The 25952-nt window shown below is 45.3% G+C and overlaps 1 protein-coding gene across 2 annotated transcripts in view; it reads left to right on the top strand.

Moving 5' to 3' along the window:
- The window catches only part of PIP4K2B (phosphatidylinositol-5-phosphate 4-kinase type 2 beta), a 37616-nt gene that overhangs the window by 1633 nt on the left and 10031 nt on the right, over nucleotides 1–25952 (top strand). For both annotated transcript variants that reach the window (XR_013344632.1, XM_077806518.1), the window contains exons 2-9: nucleotides 10055–10152; nucleotides 12529–12625; nucleotides 19624–19776; nucleotides 20394–20540; nucleotides 21869–21907; nucleotides 23676–23789; nucleotides 25026–25284; nucleotides 25676–25779. Coding sequence is in view for 1 of the 2 variants with exons in the window: in XM_077806518.1 (XP_077662644.1) it covers nucleotides 10055–10152; nucleotides 12529–12625; nucleotides 19624–19776; nucleotides 20394–20540; nucleotides 21869–21907; nucleotides 23676–23789; nucleotides 25026–25284; nucleotides 25676–25779 (1011 nt within the window). In the remaining variant the exon portion in view is untranslated. The remainder of the gene's footprint in view (nucleotides 1–10054; nucleotides 10153–12528; nucleotides 12626–19623; nucleotides 19777–20393; nucleotides 20541–21868; nucleotides 21908–23675; nucleotides 23790–25025; nucleotides 25285–25675; nucleotides 25780–25952) is intronic.

Below are 25952 nucleotides of genomic sequence, written 5' to 3'. Positions count from 1 at the left end.
TCTCATGGAGTGAAAGGGCCTAAGCCATCCATTCCTGCAGAACTTAATTTGCTGATTATTATTATTAATAAAGCTTTCTAGCCCATATGGTGGTGAATAAAACCTCGCAAATATGACCCGATGCATGTTGTCTTCCTGAGTCAAAAGATGCTCAGGTGTTTCTGCTGCTGCTCAGAACTTTGCCAAGAAGCAATCTAATGAAATTAACAAGACTTCTGTCAGCTTCACTGCTGTCATTAGCAACCCCTTCAGAAGCGTGAAATTAACAAAGATTCTTGTCAGTTTCACTTGCTGCCTCATAGTCACTGGAGCAGTTGCCACTTGGAACTTCTTGGTGGCCCTGGTCCCTTTTTTATTGGCCGTTGGCTGGTACGAATTTGGAAAATTTTTCAAACCTTGAATTGTTACGTTGCAATGGAATCTATTAAGGCTCAGAACAGTTGGCTGTGAAGAATTTACTCAGAGAACGGGAGGCAAGGCGAAAGTTTGGTGCGAACACCAAGCTAATAACGTGATTATATCAAACATATATTATAATGAAACTGCTGCCAGAAACTGCAAAGCTGCATTCTGTAGAGCCAGAAAAGGGTTTAGAAAACATCAGTTATGACCCCCCCCCACCCTCTGACAAATATCTGTGATTTCCTAATGAATTGGCAATTATTTTTGATTTTACTCTGTTGCGACTGGCCTTGTTGCTGAGAAGGCATTTAGGTGAAGCTAAAAGAGTTGGAGCCCAGCTCCACCATTGTGTAAAGCAGATCATAGTCTAAATTATTTTTATTTGCTTTACTAACGAGCAGTTGGTCATGCAAGCCTGTGTTTGAGGAGTCCTCGGAGTAGGGCATCACAGAGTTATTTGTATATGAGGTGGAATCACTTATGTGCTGCAAACAAATAGATTAGGCCAATTCTTATCATACAGCAACTGTCTGTGAACAAGGCTCATTGCAAATGAAAAAGAACAGTTGAACCTGTGCGTAATTGGCCAACCCTGAACAAATATTGACAGGAAAGCACCTTTTCTACTTTACAATTAGAAAAGAAGTCTGCCCAGCTCTTAGGATGACAAATTACAGAAACTGGAGTGAGGGTAATGCTTTGAGAGAGTCTTGTCACTGCCTAGCGCATGGCTGCCCAATTGGTCCATGTGCTTACTGAGAGCTCCTTAAGTCAAAGGCCTGAAACTAGATAGTGAGGCATATAGTTATGTTTTACTGATCACGTCCACTGCCAGTGTATTTATGCCACAGTTCTACCTCAAGTTCCAAAGCCCTGTCCCAGCCTGAACTGGGCATGGTATAATATGTAGGAAGGATTGTCTGCAACCCAGTCTCTCCTTTGGTTGTTCCAAAGGCTTGGTTAGAAATCTGAAGGGATTGTCCCCAGGAAGTTATAGGTCATGTGTGGAGTCCTATCTTCCTATCCAAAGTTATCGGAACAGACCTAGTATTCCAATGTACTAGGCTTGCATCCAAGCACAGCAATTGTCCAGGATGCCGTACTGGGCACTGGTGGTACTGGTTGGCACGCTGTCTCAGATTCTGCTGAAACCATCCAGTGTGAACAGGAAGCCACAAGCTTTGCAGCTGTACTAGCCCCGCCAATCTTCTTAATTCCACCCTACGGTGCATTGTCTCTCGCCTGAAAATGTACCGGAAGCTCCTGCTCATAGGCAAGGCCCCATAATATGGCAAGCAGAATCTAACTTCTGCTCCAAGGGCCATGGTCTCTGAGACACTGGAGAGGAAATTCTGCAACAACTCCAAATGTTTTTTTTAAGAGGTTTTTGTGAAACATAAAAATGAATAATATTGTTCCAGTAGCCCTGTGGCATTTATTTTGTAACTGTGGAATAAAAAAAATGACTGAAGGTTTGCTTCAGTAGTCAGCAGTGAGAGTGTTCACGGTGTTGGCAATGTCACTGCTGTCTGTAGGTTTCAGAGTTAACTGCTTCTTGAGATGAATCAGGTGGGTCACACCTCACCCCTCCTATTCAGGCTGTGTGCTCTCTAAAGTTTAAGTATATTTTCAAGTTTATCTTTGCAACTGTAAGGGCTAGAGACATTTTTTTTTAGAAGCTTACATTCTGGAGCCCGTTTTGCTGCAAAGGATGAACTTGAGAGCTATAGAATACACGTCCCTATTGGATAAACCCTTTGGGAGTGCCAGAATGTGTTGGTACAATCGTGATTGTGAGGGTTGTGTCAAAAATAGTTTTAGTTGGGCCAAACTGTTCCATGGACAAATCAGACAAACAACCATTTTATGCAATCTGTCTGCTTGTTTTGTAAAGATACACCCTGGGGTCCATTAATTTATTCTGGTAACAGCTAGGCCTCCCTTGTGGTTAAACAGGCTTACTAGCAGCTGATGCAAACACAGTGGATGGTGGGCAAAAGTAGATGACGTGTGTGGAGATATTAGTGCGTGCAGATTGGGAGTTATTTTTTACATCAGTTCAGGCTATAACTAGCTGTAACACTGTCTGTCTTCATCCATATTGACTGTGCTAGACCAAATTTAAATTGAGTGGGTCTGAACTGGTTTTTGACTGTATTTTGATACTTTGTGGCCCTGTGTAGACAGGACCAACAATAATGATTGTTGGCAGCTGAATCTGCAGTGGGGGGGAGGAAGCTTGTTCTTGCCTTTCTTCCTCCCCACCCCTCCAAAAAGTGTGTAAAGTTGTGCAAATAGGAGAAAAAGAGCGAGCCAGAAAGATTGAGTCCCATTTGTGAATGGCTCATGAGTTGCATTGAAGAATTAAACCATTTTAAAGATGGCATCCTTTGTGGGCTCGTCGTGGCTTTTCGGGGAGAACAGAAGATTCAGACTTCTCATTGCTGGCTGTACATTTAGTGTCCCTCCTGCATATCACTTCATAGCCTTTTCATAGATATTTAGGTCAGAAGGGACCATTATGATCATCTAGTCTGACCTCCTGCACAACGCAGGCCACAGAATTTCACCCACCCACTCCTGCGAAAAACCTCTCACCTATGAGCTATTGAAGTCCTCAAATTGTGGTTTAAAGACTTCAAGGAGCAGAGAATCCACCAGCAAGTGACCCGTGCCCTATGCTACAGAGGAAGGTGACCTGATTGAAAGTGTTTGTGTAAGGGGTGGAGGAGGGGAACACCAAGATGGGGGGTGAAAATATTGAATTGTGATGACATTCTTGGAGGGGATAGCTACACTTCATGAATCAACAGTGTTCTGTACAAGTGGTGAGACCATAGTTCTCACTGTAAGGTATTGGTTATACCAGATGACAGGATTCTAGTGTTTGCCAGTGGTGGTGAGTGTTTCTCCCTGTTTCTACATGTTGAACAGCCATGTCTGTGCGGATCAAGTTAGCCTTTGTTCAGTGAGATGGTAGCTGTAGATCTGTGGTGTTTGGTGGGAACAAAGGGCTGGCTTTTGATCTGGTGTAAGCAGGTGCACCGCCATTTAAATCTGTATATTTGTGATGCTGTCTCTGTGGATCTTGCTAATGGCAGCATTCTCTCTTCTTGAATCTCCGTTTATTGAATGAAGCACCACCCAATCTCACAGGATTATTGGGATTTTGTGCTCAGCCAGTACAGAAGGCAGCTATTTGGTATTCATTCCAAATAGTAAAACTGGGATTTGCAGCATACGTTATTTTTGGTGTGCTATATAAATTCTGGCCACAGAGATGCATCTGCTACATACTGTTTTGAAGTCCACTAAACTGATGCACTCAACCTACCATGTGCCATTATTCGTCACATCCCTAATGTTGATGGTTTCTTCCGGGGCTGTAATTGACCTTTAGTGAGTGCTGTGTATGGCAACAGGATTGGTACCCAGCATCAACGACCTTTGCCATACTGTGACCCCAAGTTGCAACAGAATGTATTTTGTAACCTTCTCTTGAGATAATGAGGGGAGAAATAGTCCAGTGGGCTGGATACTGACCATGGTTCCGTTCCTCACTCTGCCACAGATTGACTTTGTGACCTTTGGTAAGTCGCTTAGTTTTTCTGTACTTCAGTTCTCCATCTATAAAAATGGAAATAATAGCTCTTACCTGTTTCACAGGGGGCTTGAGAGGATAAATACGTTAAAGACTGTGAGACAGCTACTCTGATCGGGGCCATATAAGTACCTAAGTTACATCAGAAAAACTGGACTGGGTGATCTCATGGCCTGCAACCTTAGCACACTGGGCTGTGATTCCATCACAGCTCACAAGCTATTCAAGGTTGGGCCAGGTCAGTGGAGATCTCTGAGGTGCTTTGGGACGAGGTATGTTCGGTGTTACTAGGAGATGCTCGTCCCTTAATCAGTAATGAAATAATATCCGAGGTTGGTGCTCGGGGCTGTTTTCCTGTAGGAGGTTCCATCTCTGGGATGAGCTGCAGAACCAAAACTTACTGCTAATGGTTACGAAGAGTTCCATGGCATAATCAGTCTAATTAATCACACTTCAGTTCACAAAAACTCTTATTTTCTCAAACCAACCCACACTTAGGGTTTCAATTGTGTACAGTATTCTTCTTCACTTTCTGTCCTAAACCATTGCACTGTATTGCAGTCTTCTGTTGAGTGGTTGTATTCTGCTCCAGATGCGGTCAAATCTCAGCGCTGATGAAAGCGATCCCTACATCTATCCTTTACCTACCTCATGAGGGTGTCGTGGAGCTTGATTAATGCTTGCAAAGCAGTTTGCGTTCCCTGGCTGAAAGGCACTAGAGGGGAACAAAGTATTTTTATCTTCTGAGAAAATTCCTGCTCTAAAGAATCCTGGAGAATAGACTTGGATACTCTGTCAGTTGGATCTTGTTTGTAAACAAATTGTGTTGTCCCATCAATTTACTAATGGTAATTGCCACTTTGAGGCTAGAATCAGGTTTTGAAATGAAATTATGCTTTTCCTGTTTATCCTGAGAACAGCTGGCTCTGAACTGCACAGAATATTGATGTGTCTTATTCAATAAGAAATCACCCTTGCTAATAAGGATGAATTACCCACTGCAAATAAACCTAGAATCCTATTGATTACTGCTGTCCAAGAATTCAAGGCACTAAAGAATACCACCGCTTGCCCTGCTTGTGTATTTACAGAGCAATACAAGCCGTTTTTATTTTATCTTGTACAAAGGAGGATATTGCATGTCCTAGTTGGTGCAATGTTTGTGCTTGCACTCAGGTGAAACCAGAAGCATTTGCTCCTTGTTGCGGTGACTTTTCCGTCTGAGACATTGTCAAATAGTTCGATCTAAAGTGTGACCTGCTGCTAAATTCTATAATCTGCCCTCCAGATTCTCATGTATCTGATGGGTTTTGTTTTAAATTGATCATGATGATGACTGGCATGTGTCATCCTATTTAAATCTGAATTTACAATAGGATTCTGGGGAAGGGGATTGATGCCAGATTGACTAAACCCTGGCAAAAATACAACAGACCAGGTACAGAATGGGCAGCAGCAGCAGGGTATGCCCCTCTTACTGGCACTCCTTTACTGACAGGGCTGGGGGCGTTGAGTGTCCCATTTGAGTCTTTACTTTGTTGTGGTCTTGCCTGGAATGGGAATAGAAAGTTCAATGGCAATTTAAAAAGGCATAATGGGCCATGTAAAGTGACCATTTATTTTTCAAGACTGCCCAAGAACAGATTTCTTCTAAAAGGTCTTTTTGGTGGGAGGAGATGAGGGGAGGAGAATGGTGGGAAACAACTTGTAGAGGGCCAACAGTGTGCCAGGCATTTTACAAACGGATATGAAGACATCCCTGCCCTGAGTGCTTATGGTCTAGGACAGTAGCTATAATGTAAATGGATGGGATTAGATTAGTCAGCAAATGCACTGACTGAAAGGTGAATCTCAGTGTCTCTTTAGCGAACATAAGAATGGCCATACCAGGTCAGACCAAAGGTCGATCTAGCGCAGTGTCCTGTCTTCTGACAGTGGCCAGTGCCAGATGCCCCAGAGGGAATGAACAGAACAGGGAATCATCAAGTGATCCATCCCCTGTCACCCGTTCCCAGCTTCTGGCAAACAGGTTAGGGACGCCATGCTACAGCCAACACATCAAATCTGTTCCCTTCTCTCTCCACTGGCTTCCCACAGAATATTGAGTCAGGTTCAAAGTTTTGGTTCTTGTCTCCTGGGCCCAGGAGACATCTAAAATATCACCTAAAACTATGAGATAAAGACTGTAGCTGATAACTTCACTCCTCTGGCACAAAGGGAGTTTCTACAATAAGGGTAAAGCTCATCTGTGCAGGAGACAACTTTCTCGGGGGCTGGCCCAACACACTAGAATGAACTGCCCCAGGAGCCAGGGACCATCACAAACCTCGCCACCTTCTGTGCCAAGTGCACAGTTCTTTGATTTTGCTTTCTGTGACACAAATTCATAGTAACGTGCGTCTGCACACACTCCTCTCCCTGGGGAGCGGATGAGAGAACAGACATGACAGATGTTAGTCACCTTGTTTAATGCGCTGTTGGAAGGCACTCAGGTACTATGGCGATGAGAGCAGTATAAATACGTACGTATTGTAGCATGCCTTTGTAGTTCCACTTTTATTTGGTCAAGATTTAACATCTAGTGTCTCACTCCTCTGAGAGGACTATGCTTAACAGGCTCTTTGGAAGACACATGGTTGGTTGGTCTTTTTGGGGGGGACTTTTAGAGTTCAATGGCTATTAGCCAGGATGGTCAGGGGTGCAAGTCTGTGCTCAAGGTGACCCTAAACCTCTGACTGCCAGAAGCTGGGAGTAGAAGACTGGGTGGATCGCTCTATAGTTGCCCTGTTCTATACACTCCCCCCGAAGCTTTGGTGCAGGCCACTGCCAGAGACAGGATCTTGGGCAAGATGGACCTTGATCTGACCCAGTAGGTCAGCTCTTACGTTCTTGTGACTTGGTGGGAAAAGATGGATGCACTGAAAACCAGTAGTAATGGTTCTGACTTGAGCTTTCAAAGGCAATGTGAGGGCAATAGGTTTTTTTCCTGTCCTTCAAATCCTAAAGAAGGATGTAAAATATGGCAGCTATCTGTTATAGTAACAAGGTGTGTGGGTTACACTACTCGAAGGTCTGGGATTTGCTATATTCAATCCTGGATTGGTGCCAAGAATGAGGGACCAGTGGAGACCTGACATACTTTCAGAGGCAAATAGCTTGTGAACAGCAGGGACTAGAAACACCTGTTCAGCTCTTTATTCTGTTGATCACTTCGTAAGGTAATGATCCTCTGGTGGCCCTGTCATCTCAGGGCAAGTCACTTCCCACGTTCAGTATGGGATTGTAATACCCGCCTTTCAAGGGAGCTATGAAGCATAAGTAACTCTTTATAAAGACAGGTTTCAGAGTAGCAGCTGTGTTAGTCTGTATTTGCAAAAAGAAAAGGAGTACTTGTGGTACCTTAGAGACTAACAAATTTATTTGAGCATAAGCTTTCGTGAGCTACAACATCCGATGAAGTGAGCTGTAGCTCACGAAAGCTTATGCTCAAATAAATTTGTTAGTCTCTAGGGTGCCACAAGTCCTCCTTTTCTTTTTGCGGTGTCTAAATGTCTGATCACATCATTCCACTGGCTTTAGATGTGGTGCCGGGCTATGCCTGGCACTCATGAAGAGTTGAGCTGTGATCCAGTGCCATCCAGAATAAAATCACACCCCGTTCATGTGTAATGGCTGTTCTCTGCTGACCCTCAACTCAGTATCCAAAAACGGGTGGCGGCGTCCAGTGAGTGCAGCTGGCTCGGGGAGGAGGCTGCCAGCGAAGGACTCTTCCCTTGGACGTTGACGCTGAGGCGCTGTTCTGTGGGGCAGGGCGTGCTTTGAATGAGCGTTGGAGTAGCCTCAGTGCAAATCACACCTGTCAGTCAAAAGGGCTGTACCAGGTAAAGCCACTGCGGAGAGCCAGGAGTAGGCAAAGGTCAGTCTGAAATCTTTTTGCCTCCCATCAGGGAGCAGTTCATACATACGTTTTTCCTCGCAGCCATTGGCTTTGGATACCTCTGTGGCTCTGAACAGCACTGTAATGCTGCCTTTGTCACCCTTTCTGAGCTCTGTGCTAGAACCAGCAGATTATGGCTTGCCAGCTCTCATCATGGCGCAGGATGAAAAAGGGCTGAAAAGGGTATGTCTCAGGAGAGGCGATTTAGTGGTTCCCTCCTACTAGGCAGGATAACTTGGAAGCTGCAAGCGGCACCTCTTATTAACGAAGAATTGAGGGTCTGCCGCACCCCCCACCTGGGTCATCGCCTTTCACTTTGCACTTCTACACACAGCCCTCAGTATCTGCTTTGTCCAGGATCAGGCTTTCAACAAATGCAGTGAGAGTATCAGTCTCTTCGCTCCATTGCAATTTACAAATGATAGGCAGCATGTAACATTATTTATTCATTCATCTGTATGGTACAACAAAGCACTTTATGTAAGTGGGTACCATCCCCTGATGCTGCTACAGAGTAAATACTGGGCAGTGCTTTAAAGAGCTTCTGCTTTCAAATTTTAACCAGACAATGGCCCTTTTACTTTCCTCCTCATTGCTGATTCCCAGGGTTTTTCTCTTTAATAGTTCTCTTTTCCCTTGGTAACACACCTGACGTTGCAGTGAAAATGCAGTCCAGAGTTTGATTCCTCAGTTTATGTGCATTTCTTTCATTGGCAACAATGGGAAAAGAGATGTGAAAAATACTTGTCTGTTCAGTGGTTGTTTGCTAAGATATTAGAACGGTTTGGATAATCCTCTGGCCATCTCTAGTGCTTTCCATCAGCAGATCTCCATGGTCTTTGCAAACAATGAATTAAACCTTGCAGTCTCCCCAGGAGGTAGAGATATATCGGCCCCATTTTACACATGGGGAAACTGAGGCGCCATGAGGTTCAGTGACTTATCCAAGGATTCTGAAAGTCAGGATCAGAACCCAGGTCTCCTTACTCCCAGCCCACTGCCTTAACTACAAGGGCAGGCGGCTGCTTCTCTTCAAGTATTACCGGATTGGAGCTGGCACATTTTAAAATAACAAAGATAATTGAATTGCGGTGGAATTACTTTGTAAATCCACGGTGTTAATACCAGATCAGTGAGTTGGGACTGATGTGGCCGCTGTGAATTCCAAATTAACGAATAACGATTGGACTTGTCTTAGTCTGAGCAAACTGTGGGGTTTAGGTAAAGCTGAAATGGAGGGCATTGCTTAGCGAGCCATGCTTGCGAAGAATATTTCAATGCGTCACTGGGGACAATCACGCTTTGATATTTCTTATCAAGTTGGTTCACTTAGCATATCATAACCATATGTAGCCTTCCCGTTGTTTTACCACAGGCTGTTTCAGCCCATGGTGCAACAGGCTGAATGTTCATACATGGCTTTCTCAAAAGTCGCTGTTCTGCAGCGTGGCAGCTGAATACCCAATTGCCTGTTTCCATATATTCCTGTGGTTGCCACACGTGAACAGAGAATCACAGAGAGCCACTGGAGTGATTCATCCTTTGGGGGAGTGTGGGATAAGAACTACAACAGACAGCCAAGGAAGGAGCTGGTATCGCTGAGACAGCTGTATTGGCTAGAGAGAAGCAGTCCAGAACCTCTGTCACTGTCCAATCCATTATTTATAACAGTGAAAACTAGCCTTGGAGTTTGTTGCCAGTGCAGCTTTTGACCTAAAGAGAGAGGAGTGTAAAAATAGAAAATCTGAGTGATGCCTTGCAGTACATGGTTAAATCTTGTGTTCTCGAATCCTATCATGGGTGATCAATAGAAGGTTAACAAATTGTAGCTGCCTTAGAATAATGCAGAGCAGAGGTTGGCTGGAAACGTACTTGCCACATCACTGGCAAGTATGTATAATGCCCTTTTAAACTTGAAACCACAGCACTTTCCCAGATCTGTTCAGCACAGAAATATGCTCTAAAAGTTGAGTGAACTGTATCGCTTCCAAATCAGTTTCTAGCAAGTATTCAACAACACCCATAGCTTTCTGGGATCACCAGTAAACCCACTGATGATGACAGGAGATCATGATTCAAGTTCTGAGTCTTGTTGATTTTCCTTTCTCTTACAGATCAATGAACTAAGCAATGTTCCTGTCCCTGTCATGTTAATGCCAGATGACTTTAAAGCCTACAGTAAGATTAAGGTGGACAATCATCTTTTCAACAAGTAAGTAGGTGTGGTTTCACCTCTCTCGCCCCTCACTGCTCATTCTGTCTGTAAAGAGTTTCCGCTCTCCCTGAGGATTGGTAGTGACCAGTTCAGATGTTTCCACGCCTGGTTGTAAAGAGAGAATCTGTCATGATTTGAAATATACTCACCTACGTGACATGCCAAACCTGCCAAGCAGGGAAGCGGGTATTGTGACGGTCTGTGCCACGCTACCTTGTGATTTGGCCTTGGTCACTTCAGTGGCGGGAAGAATGGTGATGCAGATGTGCTGTGATAAGGAAAAGCTATCGCTGTAATCACAGATGTGTAGTTGCTGGATTGGGTTGAATTTGTTTTAGTGCTTGTGGAGGGCTGTTAATCCAACACCCCGAGGCTGAAGTTCTCTCTCCTCTTCCCACCCTGCCTGACCTGTCTGCCTCAAACCTGCCCCAGCGAGACCACCTCTAGGAGAGTGCGTGTGTGTGAGTGGGGGTCCCATTCTGCACGACCCCTTTGGTTCTTTTCTCTCTGCTGAGGTTGCTGACAAGGGAGCCGGTTGCTCTGGGGGGCTTTGTGATGTGGACTCTTGTCCGTGGGAACCGGACAGAGACCACCAAAGATCCTGTGTTTGGAAGTGCTCGGAAACAATAGATGTAACTGATACCGGGAGTGGCAATATGTTACCTGGCTCTGAGCCTCCCATGCTGCCTCAATTGAGGGGTGGGCTGCGTGAGAGAATCTTGCATTAAGAGGCACAAGACTGGAGCAGATTCATCCATGCTCCTTTGTCTTCTGACTGTTAAGCACTTGCCACTAACTGACCTCCTCCTTACCTTGCTTTATCAGTCCCAAAGATCTGCTCTGAAACTAGAGGACCGGTTCCCCCAGCTTTTCATCTTAAACAGTCATGATGTATTACAGGGGACATCTGAATTATTCAGCAGAACAAAAGCAACAAAGAAAGAGGAAAGGGAAGAATTTCTCCATCAAATCTGGGCTTGTAGACGGGAGAATCATTCTACCATGTGGTCAAAAAAGACAAATAACACTTGCCCAAATTAGCCTCCGGGGACCAACTGGTTTCTGTAGACACATCTCAGACTCTATGGTCCGTTGCTTGAAAACTTTGTTCTGGATTAAGGAAGCTGTGCTGTCAATGGTTAGGGCACGGAAACAGAAGTACGAGACCTGGATCACTTACTCTCCCTGTGCCCATGAACAAGTCATTTCACAGCTACACGCTTCCATTCCCTTACCTGCAAAAGGGTAAAAATGATGCATGCAGCTTCTAAAGCATTGAGAACAGAAGTGCATTGTGCTTCTGATTGGAAATGCCACAATACAGTTGGGAATGTGGACTCTGAGCTTTTGTGTGAGACTTTTATTTTGGCCTTTGAATAGAATCCTACCATGGTTTTGGATTAGGCTTTCATAATCATAGAATGATAGGACTGGAAGGGACCTCGAGAGGTCATCTAGTCCAGTCCCCTGCACTCATGGCAGGACTAAGTATTATCTAGACCATCCTTGACAGGTGTTTGTCTAACCTGCTCTTAAAAATCTCCATCATTAGAGATTCCACAACCTCCCTGGGCAATTTATTCCAGTGCGTAACCACTCTGACGGTTTGGAAGTTTTTCTTAATGTCCAACCTAAACCTCCCTTGCTGCAATGTAAGCCCATTGCGTCTCGTCCTCTCCTCAGAGGTTAAGAAGAACAATTCTTCTCCCTCCACCTTGTAACAATCTTTTATGTATTTGAAAACTGTATGTCTCCTCTGTCTTCTCCTCTCCAGACTAAACAAACCCAATTTTTTCAAACTTCCCTCGTGGGTCAGGTTTTCTAGACCTTTAATCATTTTTGTTGCTCTTCTCTGGCCTTTCTCCAATTTGTCCACATATTACTTGAAATGCAGCGCCCAGAACTGGACACACTACTCCAGTTGAGGCCTAATCAGTGTGGAGTAGATCAGATAATAACGATTAATAAAAGCACACATCACTGTGAATTTACACAGTCCTTCACAACCATATAAGAAGTACACCCTCTCCCAAAGAGCTTGCAAACTAAGGGCCAGACCTAGAAAACACTTACGTACACTGGTAACTTTTCATGAGTTATTATTTCTTATGTATTATCATAGTGCCTAAAACCTACATAATTTAATACGACCAGATGCATAGTACAGGTAAGCATTTGCAGAATGAGGCTATTAGGTAACACACAGAATGATGATTCAGGAAAACACAAATCTGAGAATGGAGGAGAAATAGGTAATTGAAACACTTCCGGGGCTAGTGTTAAAGTGGTAGGAGCTTAGAGCAGGAAAATAGCTTTGAAAATTGTACTACAATAATTTGCTGCACTTGAATAACGTCTTGCTGTTTGTCTTAGGGAAAACTTGCCAAGCCGTTTTAAATTTAAGGAGTACTGCCCGATGGTGTTCCGAAACCTCCGTGAAAGATTTGGGATTGACGATCAAGATTATCAGGTATGGGGGAAAAAACCCACTTGTGGAGATTGCAAATATCGAAATTCATGCAAAGTTTGGTTTTGCAGGTTTCTAAAAGAGCAGCAGTGGAAAGGGGGCTTGTCGTGTTTGCAGGTTTGGGGGCCTCTTCAACAAAGTTAAAGCACTGAGTGATTATTTTTGTACTAGGGTTTTATCAAGATGCTCTGTGTTTGGGACCTGTCCTAACAGCACAGCTGTGACCATTCAAACCTGTTTCAGAGGTGGGGGCAGGGAGGGGAATGGCCCATTGTGTCCTGCAGTTTGGCTTAAACCAGGTTGTCAGAGTGGTTGCAACTCACTGGGATGTAACTGAGCCTCCCTTCTTCTTTGTAGTTTTTGGCTCTGAAGATACTTAACAGGCAGGGAGATAAGAGGCTACTTAAATTAGATAAAACAGATTAAAAAAAGGAAGGCTTTGATGGCAGCCTGACCTTTAGCAGTATGAGTGTCAGGTAATTAAAACATCTTCTCTTTGTAGCTCTGCAGGAGTGGATAACTGTTGGCATCGGGCCAGCAGTGGTCCGCTGATGTGTACCGACATATTCTTTGAAACCTGCAGCATTGGAACAATGTATTGATTAAGTCTGATATTTGATTGTGTTTTCACGAATATGATCGCCTTGTAAAAATTCTCTCTCCCCCAGCACTTCACCCACTTAATGCTTTCTGGCATCCTGGCAATATTTTTCAGAAGGATCATCACAGTTCACTCTCATTATTTCTCAGTTATCACCCAGCCTCCTCTGGCGTGTTTCGAGGATAGTGTAATGAGATTTGTTTTCTCACCCCATTGGAAGCAAAGGTGAAACTGCCATTATTATTCCTTTGGATGACCACGCAGGGCTCATCAGGGCGGGGGATTGGGAGCTACTCAATCCAGTTTCTCATTTCCTACTTCAGGGGCCTGGAGGGGAGCATATGTCTGTGCTGCTCTGACCCGTTGTTGCCAGCATCACCGAGAGATCGAATGGGCCGTGGAAATGGAATGCCCCTGTACAATGGATCTGTCCAGATTTGAGTTGACACATTGCCAGTGGGCATCATGGTGGAGGTCTAAGCTGCTTGTTTTCTTGCTGTCCTTAATCCTTCAGACTTCAGAGCTGTCAATCCAGCACCTTTCCTTAGCCTTACATTGGTTAATTGTTTTAAAGGTTTTTCCCAGTTATTTTTCTACTGTAAGAGTCAGGTCTCAGTGTCTACAGCAAGATAGCTTCATGTCCTGTAAGCCTTATTAGAAGCGTGTTGAGAAGAGAGACAGAGTGGTTACAGCATGAGACTAGGAGCCGGGGTGCCTGTGTTCTGTTTGCCACTCTGCTACTGTCTTGCTGTGTGACCTTGGGCTTGTCACTTAACCCCTCTGCCTTAATTTCTTCAACTGTAGAACGTGGTCTGTGCAGCACATTGAGATCTCTGGATGGAAAAGGCTGTTAAGTGCAATTCCCTTCTCTTAGGAGCATGACAGGGCTCTTGATGAACTTTGATTTTGAGGGTTTTTTCTGTAACTATGTTTCAGGAGAAGCCTCTTTCCTGATACCCTTCCCCCACACTTGTTAGACTCCCTTCTAGTCTGCTGCCTTATTGCACACCCAGTCAGAATGGACACACACAGGCTGTTTTCACAGAGCAGAGCAGATTTCCTATGGCAGAAGCAACAGTTTTCTTTGCTTCTCTTCTGCAATAGATGGTTCATCACAGTGAGAAATCAACAGTGGCTGCAGTTCCATGACCACATTTCATACCGCTAGCTGCTGTGACAGCCCATCTCCTGCTTTGGAGATGGAGCAGAGAGGACTATAAAGAGAGATCCTGTTGGAGGGTGAGGAGCTGTGTGTGTGTGTGTGTGTGTGTGTACACGCGCACACAAGGAGCATGCCGAGTACTTCACAGTTACAGTTGAATGATTAACTATGCAGCACGCACAATCTCTCCTGGAAGTTGCTTGTGATGGAATATTCCTTTCATCTTATCTCTCTCGGACATTGTGTTTTTCCGGTGCACATGCTTTCTTGAGTTTTGGCCCTTGGGAGAGTGGCGTTCTATTTCTGGTTCTGCCATTGGCCTGCTGGGTGACCTTGGGCAAGTCACTTCCTTGCCATGTGCCTCAGTTTCCCCCTCTTTAAAACAGGGATAATGATATTACCGTCCTTGGCTAAAGCACGTTAAGAACATCAGAGTGGCCACACTGGGTCAGACCAATGGTCCATCTAGCCCAGTATCCTGTCTTTCGACAGTGGACGGTGCCAGATGCTTCAGAGGGAATGAACAGAACAGGGTAATTATTGCATGATCCATCCCAGCTTCTGGCAGGTGGAGGTTTAGGGACACCCTAAGTTTGGAGCTTTGAGATTCACTGATGAAAAATGCTCTACAGTAGACGCTTGTTTGCAGTAACACCTAGGAAGAGCAACCACGACTTACGAGCAACATTTCCCCTGGGAACGTTTTCCCTACTGCGAATTGTCAACACTCCCCGTAACAGCAACAGCCGCTTAGGAGCAACACAGCAAAAGGCATTGATATGTTGCTAATGAGCATCTACTGTATAAGAGCCTGGTTTTATTATTCTCAGTTACACTGGGATCCATCACAAATAAGGAATTTCTCTAACAGGTGCTGTTGGGTATTTTTCATAACCTTTTATTTACTATGATAAGCTCTGAAAAGGCTTGCAGAGGAAACCCACCTTTTCCCTGTGCCCCCACTCTGCTTGCACTTAATCTCTTGCCTGCACATTGGTATGAAGAGCAGTGGAGTCTAGTGGTTAGCAAAGGAACAAAAGTCAGGTCTCCTGGACTCAAATCTCAGCTCTGCCACAGATTCACTGTGTGAACAGGAATTCTTACGTCCGTCTTAGTTTTCCCCATTGATAAAAATGCGGATATTCTCAAACCACCCAATGAAAGCCCTTAATGATGGTAAGGAATTCTGAGATCATCCCGTGAAAAGCAGAATATGTGTAAAGTGTCCAGGAACCCTTGGCTGCTGGTATTACGAAACCAAGTGGAAAAAATGGCGCTAAGGTCGTTGACGTTGCTTTTTAAATACTAAAGATGGAAATGCCCTAGTGTGCGTCCACGCGCTAATGCTGGACACAACTGCATGTCAGGGCCCAGTGCTGCTAACGGAGCCACGTCAGCCAAAATGCTGGGGGGCTGTGGGCTCTGAGCAGGAGGATCGGAGTTCTCTCTCTGAAGTCACTGTGAAGGTCTGAGTGGCTGCGATGTGCAGCCATGTGAGGGGTGTCAACAGGAGGCCACTGATTGGTTACAGTATCATCTTTGGAATCTCGGTGACATCTGGAGAGAACCCACATAAGCCAGTCACTAGAGATGACTAGTCGCTCCTTTCGGTGGTATGGACTATGCCAGCCTTTATTTTTTTCCCCTCCTGCTGTCAGACATTCTCTGTACAGTGATTGCCTTGTACTGGCAGAGGAAGTACTGTCGCCTAGCCCATTGGCATGATTTCGTGCCAGGCTTTATCCAGATCTTGAGGCAGAAGGTTGGACAAAGCTATCCGAACTCCAGCTGATGTGTAGCGGGTTGGCTGTAAGAAATAACTGTGTGGGTGTTGGCTTCGCACAATTCAACGTGCCTCTTACATCTGTTTGTTAGCCGCTTTCTCGCCGTCGTTATTTTTGTCCTGTGGCTAATCTGCCTTAGCATGTTTTTATGTAGCCTAGATGCTCATTTCTTAGGAAGTGATTCTGAGTAATACAGAGTAACCTATCTGGGAACACCATTATTGCGTCACTTCCCTCTCTTGCCTAATCTGTCATTTATGTAGTGCCCGTCACTCTACAGGAATCCTTTCTCCCGTCTCTGGGGTGGGACAGTGTCAGCTGTTTAGCAGCACTCCATTGGACTGAGGCCATGTCAGACAGGAGGTAAAGAATGCTGCATTCATTTGAAATTTCAGTGGGGTTTCAGGCAGGTAGAATGTAATTATTTGAGTGGGAATTTGCCCAGGAAGCTACATTTTTATCATCCCTACTCTATGGGGGAGAGAGAATAAAGTAAAAAAGAGCGTCACGACAGGATCTCTACATGACTACAAATGGTTGGTATTTCTACTTCTTGTCTCCTCTAAAAAAGGGGAAATGGGCTTGATGGTGGCAACTGCTCTGTTTTTTGAGATGATGCGTGTTAGCCCACACAGCACCTACTAAGCTGCAAATGTCAGCAAGAAGCAATTCCCCCATGTCCCTCTCCCTTCCCTGCTTTCCCTGATGGTTTCAAGGCCATTGGCAGGAAGTGAGTTTTTCCCCTTCTGCATTAAAGTGAGGTGCATTTAAATGCTTCGTTCGAAAATGAAAAATCTCTCCTCTCAGCTTATTTTTTAGTTTGCAACTGGAAACCCCCGTAGTTCACAGCAGGCTCTGTTTGCCTCCATGTCCCATGCTCCACAGGAGCAGAAGAGCAGGCTCCCTCTGCTGGTATGCTTTAAAAAAGCTCCGTGAATGGAGGAGAGAGAGCAGTAGTAATTACTGGCATAAAAATATGGGATGTTGTTGTCTGTAACTGGTATCCAGAAAAGCACACGTGCTTTTGGCAACTTAGCATCCTTCATCCCGATGTGCATTTCGAAGCACACATACAGGTGTGAGGTTTAGCTTGTGTGGGTAGATATAAGACCATAGCAAAATAAAATGCAATGCTTCAGAGTCTAATAAAATGATGATTTTGCTCATATACATAAAACAATGTGCGGAGGGGCAGGGGGGAGTTGATCTTTAAAAGAGGAAGGATGGCCTTGTAGCTAGAAGAGAGATCAGAATTCAGTTCCTGGTTTTGCCGCAGAATCTCTGTTGGACCTTGGGCAAGTCAATTCATCTCTCTGTGCCTGAACTGTCCAGCTTGTGAAATGGGGAGGACAATCCCTCCTCACTCTCTCTCTGAGTAGCGAGTTCAGTGGGTCGTGGACAGTCTCTTCCTGTGTGTATGTGCAGCGCCCAGCACATACACATGGTACGATGATTGAAGCGGGAAAGGTGCAAACCAGCTGTTCTTGCAGAGCAGTTGCAGCAAGGGGATGCTGCAGTAATGGGTAAGGGCGAAGTGACAAACGCTCGTTATGTTAACTCGTTATGGATTGAGGAGGATGTCGGTATGATAGCTTAGACCAAATGCTCAGCTACAGGCATGCAGCAAAGAGAAATGGGGAAAGATCAGAACAGAAGATTACAGTCCGTTACCTGCCAAGGTTGCTTAGACTGCAAGTTTTAGGGGGGAGGGATAGCTCAGTGGTTTGAGCTTTGGCCTGCTAAACCCAGGGTTGTGAGTTCAATCCCTGAGGGGGCCATTTAGGGATACCAATAGCAGCTCGGTTTCAAAGGCTGCCAAGAATATTTGCTTCGGGCTGAAAGCTTGATCAATAATCTCAACCAAGGAGGGGCTAGCCAACCCCACAAATAGAAGAAAAATCCATGTGGTAGTTTTCAGATTAGAAAATCTTGAGACAAGAGCTCCTCTCCTCCAATCATTACATTATATTGGTCCTGCTTTGAGCAGGGGGTTGGACTAGATGACCTCCTGAGGTCCCTTCCAACCCTGATATTCTATGATTCTTTGGGGCAGGGACTGTCTCTTTTTGTGTTGGTACAGTGCCTTGTAGGATGGGGCTTGGGCTTTTAAGGTGCTACCACAATATAAATTATCGTAATAAAGACACGAAGGAAGCTTTTTCTGTAAAGGTTTCACTACACTAGACTTCTAAAAATGTCGCACTGGTGCAGTAGTGGTGAAAGTGCTAATGTAGACCATCTGCTGGCATTTTGACCACCACATCATATAACCCTGCTCCCCGTGTATAGATGGCATGATGACTAAAACCCTGGCAGCCACCAGAACACTGGCTGTCCCCCACTTCAGCTATCACCAGCAAAACCGGACTAAGATCACAATGGTGGGAATCTTTAAGGGGTAGCGAAAACAGCCTAGAATAGATGTGTCTTCTGTGGCTACTACGTAAATTGCAGTCTCCACATTTCTAGCACTCCACTGTATTGTGTTTCATTAGGATGTGAGGCTGTTCATTAAGTGGTGTGGTCAAAGGATGAAACAATTTAATTGCACCCTTGTCGCAGAACATAATTGTCATGGATTACTCGACTCAGCAGTTCCGTTTGGATTTTCTAATCTTGCAGTGAGGATTGAGAGAAGCGGCTGCATCTTGTTCCTAAGGGTGGGGACAGGAATATAAAGGAGAGCTCCTCTTGCATGTTGGAAGAACAACCACTATTTCTGTTCTCTAGGCCCTTTGGTCAAACTCTCAAGAACAAGAATAGCAGGGAACGGCTTTTGGGTCAAAGGTGACCTGCAGAGGATTTCTAAGCAGTTAGGTGTGTGCCAGTTTTTTGCTGCTTTACGATGGATCAAGAAAGTGACATTTTTAAAAAATCCTTTATTCCTACTTGTTTTTATACCCTGGATGTATCAGGAATGTCCAGTCTGGCTGGCCTTGGTTTTACTGGAGGAACTTGAAGGAGTCTCTGACCATATGTGTTGTGAGTCCTTGCACCATCACTGAAGGGGTGAGAGATGATGACTCTTTAGCAAAGACTTCCTTGCTTCAAAATGTGTGTTAATCACTGGCATTAAATATGTGTTAACAAATTGATGGGCAAGCTTTTTACAGATGGAGGCCTAAAATCAGGGTGCTAAATCCCAGATCTAGGCACCTAAATAAGTGGCCTTGCCTTTAAAAGTGTTGAGCATCCAACAGCTCCCATTATTTGTATTACCGTAGAGTCTAGGAGGTCCAGTCATGGACCAGAATATTAAGTACTAAGTGCCAGGGTGCTGTACAAACAGAATAAAAAGGCCGTCCCACTGAAATCTGTTTATCCCGTTGAGAAGGTAGAGAACCGCTGGACCGGTTGAGCTGATGCCTTGGCTTTAAAAGGGGGGCCTGCAGCTCGTTACCATCTCCTCTAATAAGATCAAACCTCTTCTCTCCTCCCCGTTGTTATCCTTCAGAACTCTGTAACACGAAGTGCTCCAGTGAACAGCGACAGCCAAGGTCGATGCGGAGCCCGTTTCCTGACCACCTACGACAGGAGGTTTGTCATTAAGGCAGTGTCGAGTGAAGATGTAGCAGAGATGCACAACATACTAAAGAAGTACCATCAGGTACGGTGAGTCTAGAACCCTGAGGAGAGGGTGGCGGATAATGCCTTAGGGGCACGTCTGATGAATTGAGACTAGCCCTTGGATTCAGATGGAATGGCCATAGCTTCAGCTACAGCTCGCCGGCAGCCTTCGCGCAGGGGAGGTTGTACGGTTAGAGACTGGATGTTGCCAGTGGCCACAGGTTGTCTTCTGTTGCTTTGGGAGCACAATGGGATTTTTAACTTCACCTCTCCCCCAAAGGCTTGGCCCTCCTAACAATGTAAATATCCCTGCCCTGCAGGCTTGCCAGTGCTTGAAAGCTGTAAATCGAGACCTCTTCTTAAGGTTCCACATTGAATTAGAAAAGCTTTCCAGATGGATAAGGAGAGGAAAATGCTATTTTGCAGAGGGGAAAATGGTAATCTGGGTCAGCTGCTGTGCATGGAAATGGCCACTCCATTCTGCCGCTCCGCTGTGTTTTAATGTGTGTCCTTCTGCCTCCCTTGAGCAGAGGTATAGGATGGCCATTAAAAAGCCCCATTCTTAGTTGGAGGTAGATGCTTAGCTTCTCTTTGACCATGTGCGCTACTGGAGACCTGTTGTGTGACTTTTTTTTCCCCCCCTCCTCACCCTTTCAGTTTATAGTGGAATGCCATGGGAACACCCTTCTCCCCCAGTTCCTAGGCATGTACAGACTCACCGTGGATGGAGTGGAAACCTACATGGTAGTCACCAGGAACGTATTTAGTCACAGGTTGACTGTGCATCGGAAGTATGATCTGAAGGTAAGGCTCTGAAAGCAGCCAGTCCATACATGGTCAGTGAGACGAGTTTTAAAAACAAATACCTCTCCCTGTATAGGACTCCCTTCCTGTTGCTTTATGAAGCATTCTTAAATTGTTTTTCACACTAGATCGACGAGGTCCTGACTTCCCTTTTTGCTGAAGGACTTTGTCAAGCTTTGGTGGACCTGGATGAGGACATCTCTTTAGGCTGAAACATGAGTGGCGTCTGTGCCAGCCCCTAGTTGAAGAGGGAAGAGATCTGAATAAGTCCCATAACTCAGATCCAGGACCTTCCTCGTCCACTAAAGCTTGACAGTCCTTCCGTTCCAGCAGTGCAGCTGGGACTGGTACTTCTAATATTGCGGTTCCCTTTATACAACATAAAAGAGTAGAAAAGGGCAGACACAAGGTATCCTTCCTTTGCAGTTCACTTTCAAAGAGCCTGCTGGTTGACTACTGTAGCTGCTGAATTCTGAGGCTAGGAAGTTCTAGGCACAGTGTGTTTTATCTCCTACAGTTTGTGGCCAAGGCAGGATTACTTTAAGGGCCAAACAACACTGAACCAAAGTATTCACTTTCCTTTTGATAGCACGTCACTAAGGTTCATTGTGTGTCTTTTTATCCTGCCTTGTCTGCACTAGGAGAGAGAGATGCATACTATTGAGATAAAATCCACTTCTTCACAGTGTAGCGTGAGCTGCATTTCATAAAGCAAAGGTCAGAAGCTTTTTGCAGCTGTGTAGTTCCTGGAGGTGCTAATGCAGAGAGAAACCACGTGGTCTGTTGTCATGGACATGAGAAAGTTGAGCCTTGAAAGTGTGGAAGTACGAATCTGGCTCAAGGGGGTTGGTCATTGACTTCAACTGGGGCCAGGATTTCATCCTCACTGTTCAAAGCATGGGTTGTGGCGAGAGAGGGATTCACGTACTGAATCAGATTGGTGGCCATCTAGCTCAGATTCTATAATATCCTATAATATCCAGGACCAGATGATTCACAGGAAGGTGCAGGTCTCTCTCCTCTCGATCGCATATATTTTTAAAATCAGGACAACACATTGCATTGGTCAAATTACAGGATATAGTACCAGAGAGACCGCAAACAAGGGAAAAGGGAACACATTCTCCAACCAGCTCAGACCATTGTCTGCTGCCTTTATATGATGTTTTCAAAATACATTTTTGTGAGGTTACCTCTTCATCAGGAGCAAAGAAGCATTTTAAAAAAATAAACTGAATCTTGTACTTTTACCCCTTGTGATGGTCAATTTAAATTCTGCTGATGGCTGCTCATGGTGAATTGTGTCCCATTTCTTTTGTTCTTATCAGGGCTCAACAGTCTCCAGGGAAGCAAGTGACAAAGAAAAGGTATGAATGATACTGCTACTTTGACTGTGCAGGAACAACATTTCACTCCCAGCGGTGCTTACAAGGGGGCTGGCCAGCTAATTGTGTCTTCATACCAAAGGGTTAACCAACAGTGAAACCTGGTGACAAGCTGAACTGCTAGTTCAAATTCTCCATTATAGCAACTGTGTGTTAGTCCCCAAAAGGTTGTGCAATGGTTTATCTTGTTGTGGCACAAAATAAAATATTAACAAAAAAGCAAAGGGCTTGCCTGACAGTCTAGGTGTGGTACAACCTGGTGCCCTTGTTTGCCAGGCTACTGGCTCTGCCAAAGGAGGTACCTAATAATACCTTCATATAGGGTACATTTTCAGAAGTGCCTAAGTCCCACTGAAAGTCAGTGTGATGTCGGCTCTTCCAGAAATGTTGCCCATTATTACCCTCAGCGTGCCAGGTATCTCACAGGCCAATCTGAAGCCAAAGGGCCAGATTGGGAGTTAGACACCTACTGGGGATAGGCATTTTGGTAAATCCCACTAAGCACTTACCTACATCTTTAGGTGCCTAAATCTCTTTGTAAATCTGGTCCTGACTCCCTTCTCTACAGAGCTGTCAACCTAAGGCTCGAGTCCTGCAAACCCCTATGCCCATGCTTAATGTTACTGCCATGAATAGTACTATTGAAATCAACTGAACGCCTCATGGTAGTAAACTGAAGCACACGCATAAGGGTTTGCAGTAGGTATGGTCCAGGGGGATGGGATGTAACAAAGCCACTTAGTAGAGCTGAGCACACCTGGTTAAGGCCACACTTCTTTTGTTTCAATTTTTTGGAGCTGTCATGACGATTTAGGGAGCAGCACTTCAGTCAAGCAGGAAGGCTGGGCTGGAAGGCTGGATTGGTTGATCACAGGGTCTTTGAGTGGAGACCTTGGAGGGATCCTGGAAGATTTCCTCTCCTGTCTACACAGTAGCCTCCCAAAAAGCTACAGATCTCTCGCACAAGCCACTGAGAATTTCCTTTTCAAAATTAAATCTCCAGTATCTGGGTATAATCTAACCCCACCTTACAATTGCCCTGTTGTGCCTGGTTATGTGGTGTTACTCCCTATGTGGTGTAACTATGATTTCTTGTCTGATGTGGCTTTGTGTGACACCACATAATACTTGTATAAATCGCCATGGATTTACATGCCACTCTAAGGACTAAAGAATGTAATTCCCAGCTATACGTGCAAAGAGTGTTTGTGAAACTTAATTTCTTTAATATCCATGAGAAACATTTACATTGCAGAAACACTTGGTCCCCATTACAAAGTCCTCAAAATGCAGTGGATTGATTTTCATGTAATGATTGGGGGAGAGGAGCACTTGTCTCAAGATTTTCTAATCTGAAAACAACCACATGGATTTTTCTTCTATTTGTGGGGTTGGCTAGCCCCTCCTTGGCTGAGACTGTTGATCAAGCTTTCAGCCCAAAGCAAATATTCTTGGCAGCCTTTGAAACTGAGCTGCTATTGGTATCTCTGTTGCCTCCACCCTCCTCCCCCCTCCAAGCTGGAGGCAAGCAAATGGACTTGCTGATAAATCCAGGTGTCTTGCTCCATGCCATTTCCAGGCGTATGGGAAAGAGCGAATCTCTTGCTTTAGAAGATTAAGTCAACGCAGCTTCCTCTGTTTTCCATTGTCATGTTGATCCAGTTGATATTTTGCAAAAGAATGGACCCGCCAATAGCTGTGGCCATTGGCATTCGGCTCAGGATATCTAACGTAGTCCTCTCTCTCACAGGCCAAGGATTTGCCAACGTTCAAAGACAACGACTTCTTGAATGAAGGCCAGAAGCTCCATGTTGGAGAAGAAAGTAAAAAGAACTTCCTCGAAAAGCTAAAGCGGGACGTGGAGGTAGAGTTGAGTTGGGGCTCAGATTGTTGCCATGAACAGGGGGCTCAGACAGCTGGGTTTTGTGACCCCACAGTCCGTCCGTGTCTTACCCTCCTCCCTCTCCCCAAATGGTACAGTAGCTGCGTTATTTTTAAAGTATGCATCCTCTATTGCAGTTGCTATGGAGGAGACTGGGAAATGACAAGGAAGAACAGGGCAGAGAGAACCTCTTGTCTCCTCCCAATCAGAATGCATCAGTGAATACATGGGGTGCTACAGGAATACTCATCTGACCCAGTAGCCCAAGGCCTGTGGTTCAGCTATTTTCTTGTCCGGTCTCTCTCAGTGTCCAACACTAGGTGGTTCTCTTGGCTCATACAACATTGGCCCAACTCTGTGCATCAAACGCTATCCGCCTACTGGATCCAAGATGCAAATGTTCCAGCAACCTCTCTGGAGTTCCATCTTAGAAGGCCCCACTGGCTGATTCCACATTGGTTAGCTGACTTAGGTCAATCCTGCTGTTAGATCTTTTCTGTCACGATCCTCTCCCCATCCTGATGTGTTCTTCCTTCATTTCTAAACTAGCAACATCCCTCGGTCCCGCTGGCTCGCTATAGGTAGCCAACCGCCTGTACCACACATTGCAAACATTTGGACTGATTTCCTGCCAGATGGAAGCAATGCAGCATCTATCCCCTGAGTGTTTGAGAGATGAGAGACTGACTGTACTTGAGCTGTCTTTCAGATGGCCCTCAACAGAAACAGCAGGCCATTCCCAGTGCTGCAGTCCTTTGATCAAACTCACTGTGGTGGTCACTGGCTGTCTCTGCTCAAAATGCAGAGGTGTTTTCTCCTCTCCATGTTGATGGTGCAGCCAGCTGGTTTTATCATGGTTGGGTATCTTGATGGGATCACATTTATATAGACACACTAACACCCTCCTCCAGCTAAGTAACCCCTTTCCATGCAAGGACCTCAAACCACCGAAACCATTAAGCATTCACAACTGAGCTAGAAATGGTCAGAGCAGGGGGCTGAGAGCCAGGATTCATGGGTTCTGTTCCCAGCCCTACTGCCAGCTGATATATGTCCTTGGAGCAAGTCTCACACGACATCCCAAAGCCAGGTACATACCCAGAGTTCTGACTCTGCTCTAGCCACAAGACCGTGATCGCTGGAGGCAGTGCGTGCTGAGGGCTAGGTAGCTTTGGCTCATGAGAATGTCCCTGTGGTTTTGTTGCTCCCTTCTCCCAGTTTTTAGCTCAGCTGAAGATCATGGACTACAGCCTGCTGGTGGGCATTCACGATGTTGACCGGGCAGAGCAGGAGGAGATGGACGTGGAGGATCGGGCCGAGGACGAGGAGTGTGAGAACGATGGCATTGGCGGGAACCCTATTGGCTCTTACGGGACCCCACCTGACAGCCCCGGCAACCTCCTCAACTTCCCGCGGTTCTTCGGGCCTGGGGAGTTTGACCCTTCAGTCGACGTGTATGCCATGAAAAGCCATGACAGTGAGTGAGGAGGAGTCTTGTTATGTGGAGGGGCAGGAAAGGTGTCCTGTTTTGGGTGGGGTATGTGTAGCGAGAACTAACCCAGACCCTCTCCTGGGAACCAGTCCACTTGGATGTTCAGTTCCCTTGTTGTTAATGTTAAATGTTTAAACTCCATGGAAACAAGGCTTTCAGTGTGGGATGTTGATGTTTCTAGAGGGTATGTGGGCCTCTGCTCTGATGTTCCTGGTAGATCCTCTGTTCTACCTCTTACAATCTGCTTCTCCCCCTGCCTGCTAATTACATTAAAGCAGATTTATTTACTCTATTAATAGAGGTGGCTGCAGGTGGTTATTCAAGCCCTGCTGATGTAGCTTGGGAGTGTGTTAAAGAGACTTTTGTGTCTTCTCAGGTGCCCCTAAGAAGGAGGTATATTTCATGGCCATTATAGACATTCTTACGCCGTACGATGCAAAAAAGAAAGCTGCACATGCTGCCAAAACAGTGAAACATGGGGTAAGCAGGTCTCTCCTCTGAGAAGTTGGGGGAAGAGGGGGGTGTTTCCGGGTCTCTCTCGTTTGTGTTTGTTTTTTTTTTTATGGTGCTGACTTTTTTGAATAATTGCTAAAAACCAGTTTTTCAGGGGCCTGGAAATTCCCCACCACCCATGAGATCCTTCCGTCTGTAAC

This window comes from Eretmochelys imbricata, chromosome 27, assembly GCF_965152235.1.
Source record: "Eretmochelys imbricata isolate rEreImb1 chromosome 27, rEreImb1.hap1, whole genome shotgun sequence".
Lineage (NCBI taxonomy): Eukaryota > Metazoa > Chordata > Testudines > Cheloniidae > Eretmochelys > Eretmochelys imbricata.
The sequence above is the reverse complement of the archived record's forward strand: the minus strand, read 5'-3'. Positions and strand labels throughout refer to the sequence as shown.